Source organism: Orycteropus afer, unplaced genomic scaffold (assembly GCF_000298275.1).
Source record: "Orycteropus afer afer isolate SDZICR_OR568_19922 unplaced genomic scaffold, OryAfe1.0 scaffold00132, whole genome shotgun sequence".
Lineage (NCBI taxonomy): Eukaryota > Metazoa > Chordata > Mammalia > Tubulidentata > Orycteropodidae > Orycteropus > Orycteropus afer.
The window spans coordinates 7,166,732-7,172,731 of record NW_006921719.1 but is presented as its reverse complement, the minus strand read 5'-3'; the positions used below and the strand labels follow the sequence as shown (position 1 = coordinate 7,172,731).

At 42.6% G+C, this 6,000-nt stretch overlaps 1 protein-coding gene across 1 annotated transcript in view; it reads right to left on the bottom strand.

Annotated features, from left to right (window-relative positions):
• Positions 1 to 6,000, bottom strand: part of CRTC3 (CREB regulated transcription coactivator 3) — a 193,199-nt gene that overhangs the window by 38,912 nt on the left and 148,287 nt on the right. Inside the window, exon 9 of the mRNA XM_007945137.2 lies at positions 4,714 to 4,763. Coding sequence (XP_007943328.1) covers positions 4,714 to 4,763 — 50 coding nt within the window. The remainder of the gene's footprint in view (positions 1 to 4,713; positions 4,764 to 6,000) is intronic.

The window sequence follows — 6,000 nt, the reverse complement described above, 5'->3', positions numbered from 1 at the left end:
ACACACACACACACACACACACACACACACACACACACAGACCAGGTTTGGTGGGCTGATAGAGCCTAGTGAAACCCCTGAGACTATGGCCCCTAGCTGCCCTTCAGCTCTGGAACTGAACTCACTTCTGTGGCTTCCAGCCAAATAAAAGACCAGCACATGGGCTGAACATTTACATCAGGCAGATACACTCCTTGGAGAGATCAATCATGGGAGAATACAAGGGCAGTGTATGCACAGGGAGACTGCTGGGGGTGGGGGTGGGGAGGCAGGAGTGCATGTGAGGGAAGGACAGGGAAAAAGTAACTGGGGAGGAAGTGGGAAGAGAGTTGTTACACTGTGAGAAATTGCAGTCAACATTATGAGACAAAATATATATGAACTGCTGTATAGAAAATAAATTTGCTCTGTTAACTTTCACACAAATCACAATAAAAAATGTGGCTAAAAATTCTGGAAATGAGAGGAACAAAGTAACTAAGGGGAATGCAGAGTCAAGGAAAGAGTTTTTTAGAGTGGAATACTTCAGCATATTTAAATGCAGAGAGAAAACCTAGTAGAGAAGAAGGTTGAAAATACAGGTGATGAGGTGGGGGCCATGTGATCAGGTATGGACGTCTTAAAAAGACCAATGGGCACAAAGGTCAGGAAATGAGTAAGCAATCAGACTTGAATAGGAGAGTCAACAGTGTATCTGAAACAAGGAGAAAAGGAGGGGGGGGGTGGGATGAGGGGTAGAAGGAAGTGGAGCATTCTTCCTGACAATCTCTTTTTTCTTAGTAAAAGCAGGACTCAGATAACTAGGGGTTTGTAAAGAAACAGGGAAGCAGGAAAGGTACTAGGTTTGATTGGTGAGGAAGATAGATAATTTTGATTGAAAAAAATCAGAATTTTTGTCTTTCAGATGGCTGGATGTATGGAACTGGTAATAAGGTTAAAGGTCAAAGACTAGAAAAATCAATTTGAAAATCCAGAGCTGTTTGCTGTGAGAGAAGAAAGGCTCTCTGACTGACAGAAGGAAGACCCATGGGTGAGGCAGCAGCACTGAAGGAAAAGGAGGGAGAAGAGAGGGCAGTAAATAGGGTCCAATGACACAGAACCAGGATTCAGGGGAGAAAAGGGGGTGGACAGTGTGAACAAGGCCATTGTTGTTGTTGTTGTTATGTGCTGTCGAGTCGGACCCGACTCATAGTGATCCCTCCTTGGGTTTCCGAGGCAGTATCACTATGGAAGTAGGATTGCCCAACCTTCCTTCCGAGGAGTGGCTGGTGGGTTTGACCCGCCAGCCTTCTGGTTAGCAGTCAAGTGCCTTAGCCACTATGCTACCAGAGCTCCTTCCATTAGTACATTCAAAATAACAATTTCTCTTCAGGTGAGAGAAATGAAAGTGGTAAATTTCCAAATATAGTTACTACCCATTGGAATCACATATTGGATCTGCTCTAAGGCAGGTAATGTTCTCTTCAGTTCCCATCTTACTCAGTGAAATTGAAGCTCCTCAACCAGGGCTGGGAGGCTGATGTGACCTTGCTCCAGCCATCTCTCTGATTGCTTCTACCCTTGTTCACTTCGCCCTCCCACTGCTGTCCAAGTACACTGCTGCCTCAGGGTCTTTCCATTTGTCAGGACCTCTCCTCCTCTACACTTCATTCCTGATTCTGGTCACATATCACATTATCAGAAAGGCCTTCCCTGGGTCTGATTACTGCCTGTGGTGCAATGAATTACTTAATATGGCTCTTCTAGTTATGGTCTTTTTGACTTCCACCTGATGACTGGGTGAGATTATGCATATGTGAGGTGCTTCTGTCCCACCAATGGGACTGGATAGCTTGCTAGTAATGTAAATAAAGTATATGGCATCCTTGTGGGGATGGGACCATGCAAATAATGTGTATAGAACTCTAACATGGGGATTGGTCAGTTTTGCCATTCAGCTATAATTGCCTCACCAATCAATGAGCCATCCCAGAGGCAGAAAGGCGAATCTCACTACCATGAAGAAAGAACCAGGAATGCAGTGCGTCTTTGGATGTGAGATCCTTCCTTGTGCTGGACCTCTTTGGCAGAGAGATGAGAACACAGAACCAAGAGCCTGGCATGAGCTCTTTATGAGGTGGGCTTGCTGGCCCACAGAGTGAGAAAGCTGAATGGCTTTGGGCAGCAGGCTTGCTGGTGGAGTGGAGTGCACCTATAGGCAGAGCTAAAAGAGCTTTATAACACTTGCCTGAGCAGGGCAGAGGACAGGCTGCGAGGCCAAAGCCAAAGAGACGCATGCCTCAGGACCGGGCTGAGGGGAGGCTGTCCTGCTCCAAGAATATATCCTGAGTGTCCCTGAACCTGAACTGTAACCTGTTGCTTCCCTAATAAACCCCATAATCATGAATACTGTCTGTGAGTTCTGTGTGATCACTGCAATGAGTTATCGACCCTGAAGAATAGTAGAGAATGCCATGGGAGGGATGGTTGGTTTGAGAATTGGAAAAAAGGTTGGGGGTGTTGGCATGTCTGATCTCCATCTCACAGCAATCAGCCTTGGACTATTGATGTTCTCGATCCTCTTTTCCCTTCAGAGTCAGAGGGGGTTGGACGCCACCACCCCCATGCCCTTTTTGCAGTGCCTATCTCCTTACTTTGCTTTCTTTTTCTTCTTTGCACTTATCAACACATGGCATGTGTTATATTTATTTGCTACTTGTTTTTTGCCTATCTGTCCCCAGAACAGCATTAATGCCTTGAGCCAAAACTGGTTCTTGAGGAAAATCTCAGTCCTGCCATGGGTTGTCCTGCAATTGTAGGTAGAATGATTATCTGTCCAGGTATGAATCCTGGCAAGTTCTTTGACTTTCTAAAGACCCAACACCACTCGTCTGTCATTTTATAATACTATGGTGGCTTGTGTGTTGCTATGATGCTGGAAGCAATGTCACAGGTATTTCAAACACCAGTAGAGACACCCATAGTGGACAGGTTTCAGCAAAGCTTCCAGACTAAGACAGACTAGGAAGAGGGACCTGACAGTCTCCTTCTGAAAAAAAATGGCCAATGAAAACTTTATGAATAGTGATGAAACACTGTCTGGTATAATGTTGGAAGATGAGGCCCTCAGGTTGGAAGGTACTCAAATACGACTGGGAAAGAGCTGCCTCCTCAAAATAGTGTTGACCTTAATGATAGGGACGGAATCTTTATTTGATGTGGCATGTCAAAACAAGAAGCAACGATGGGCTCAAACTTAGCAAAGATTGTGAGTGTGGCACAGGACCGACCAGTGTTTCATTCTATTGTACACAGGGTCACTATGTGTTAGAATTGACTCGATGGTACCTAACAACAAGAGCAATCTCAGCTTTCCTCATCTCACTGCTGTCGAGTCGGATCAGACTCACAGCAATCCCTCCTTGGGTTTCCGAGGCAGTATCACTATGGAAGTAGATTGCCCAACTCCAAGAAGTGGCTGGTGGGTTTGAACCACCACCCTTCTGGTTAGCAGTCAAATGCCTTAGGCACTATGCCACTAGAACTCCTAAATCTTAACTTAGTGGACTATTAATTGCATGTGTTTATATTTAATCAGCCAAAAACTATGTCTATACTACTGGTACTTAGTAGGGAGTGCCCTGCTGTTAATTATTCTTTGTGGAGGAAGTAATATTGAAGGATTGAATACAAAAAGCCTGGTGATCTGTTTTTGTAAAGATTACAGCAAAGAAAACCTTGTGGAGCACCATTCTACTCTGTGTATCATGAGGTCACCATGAATCAGAACTGATGTCAATGGGTTTAGTCTGGGTTAAAGGATACTTAATTCACCATAGAGACTCTGAAATGGATGCTGGTACTAAACCAGCTCATCCAAGGAACCAATTTTTAAACCCCATTACTTTGGCCCCCTGAAGCCTTGCTGTTCTGAATTTGCTTTGATTCCAAGCCAAAGGACTGCACTGAGGAACACAGTATCCTCATGAAGCTTACTCAGCACACTATCAGGATACTGCCCATTAAGTCCCAAGGAGTCTCTCTGTAACAATGCATGGGAGTTCTTCCAGCCAGTCATAGCGCCAGGGAGTAGACAGCTGATTTTACTCATCAGTTCTCTCTTGAGGTTGTCTATTAATGTATGAGCTTCATTATCTCTTCCATCTCCTTCTTTTCCCTTAATCCCAACTTCCTCACTAACTTAGTTTTTAATCTTTGTATATGTATTTTTATAAGCTGTCTAAAGTCTCTTAAGGAGTAAAATTGAATATTACTAAATACAGTAATTAATGAATGGTCTTATAGACGCTCTCTTAACTTACTTCCATGTAAACAAGTGGCCAGATTAACTGATGCTGTCCTTCTCCTCAGACAGAAACATACCAACTGATGCCTATGGCCCGCCAAATGTGCAAGGCAGTGGGGTTTGTCTCTAAAACACCTGCATGCTTCTGCTTTTAAACCAGGTAAGTTGTGCATTTACCAAAAGTCAGTTATGTTATTCTCAGCATATGTATGGTAGCCTTATTTGTTATTGCAGCTATATAATTTAATTACTTTAAGTCAATGAGGTATGAGTACGAAAGAAAGCGATTGTTTTCTTGAACTACGGTGACTTTCAACTTCTGCATAACAAGTTAAATTTCTTAGAGTTCTTGACAGAGTTGTAAGATTCTTCTCTTGGGGAAACTTTCAGGATAGGCTCTGAGACGAGAACAGAAAGACGTTACTCACTTGCCACTTCCGACATCACATGATCGATGGCGCCCTGAAAGGGACTGTATCTGAGAAGAGACATAGAGAGCTGGGTTAATGCATTGTAAAATCAAATGAAAGTTTTTAAAAAGTGCCTTTGGGTACCAATCAACACACTTGAGGGCCAGGCATATAAGAAGCATCCACACATGATAGCAACTGAATACTAGATGTTTAAAACTTTTAAACTTGCAGACATAAGGGAGGCATAACATTAATATATTTTCTTAATTTAATGCTTTATTAACTTATCTTTTATGTTAATATTATTTCCTTTCAAAAATTCAATGTTTTACGTATATAACTTTTAAACAAACATTCCTTTTCCAACTAGGAAAAAGAGGACAGTGAGGAAAAAATTAAACTGCAAGTTGGCATGAGAAGAAAAGCAGGAAATAGAGAAACAAAACAGGGGGAGAGAGAGGAAATGAATGTTAGAGAAAATAAAGGCTTCAATTAGAATAGAAGCTCCAGGAAGGCCAGAACCACCTACAACAGGTGCTGTCTCTCTCTCTCTCTCTCTCTCTAAAATAATTTAAAAAAAAAACAAAAAAACCGAATTCCTCTGCTAGATATGACTCATGGAGCACTACAAATCCACACAACTAAGGAATATGAGCACCCTTCCCAGATAGAGCATCCCCGGTATTATAGGGAAGAGCAAATGCCACTGCCCTCTCTGCTGGAGAGGGTGCAGCATCATCTGATAAAACCGCCAAACCCACTGGTGCCTCCCATATCCAAAACGACACCACAGCATAGATGCTTCTCCTATACTTAAATATCTGAATTTTAAATTATGTTCTTTTCCCCAAAAAAGATTAAATATCAACTGCATCTTGATTTTACAACAAACGAACAAAAACTGCTGTATGAAAAGTGAATTTACTCTGTAAATCTTCACCCAAATCCTAAAAAAAAAAAAAAAAAAAAAAAAAAAAAAAAGGGACTGCACCAAAGGGAGGCAAAACAGGCAGGACAGTGAAGTATAAACACAATGCAAGCAACTGCAAGAGAGCCTCACTAAGGGCTTGAACTGGCTAACTTCCCTGTGGGAATAAAGGCCAAGTCAAGTGCTTCTACACTGGGTGAGGTTTACAGAGAAGGCCAAGGTGGAAGTTAACTAACACAATGTTAGATACAAACACAGAAAGGCTTGTGGAAATTACATTAAAGCAGATGCTTTTTAGTGGCCACAAGCTCTGGTATGACTGTCACAACTGTCCTGCCCCAGCCCCACACAGGATAGCCTTGTTACCCAAGGGA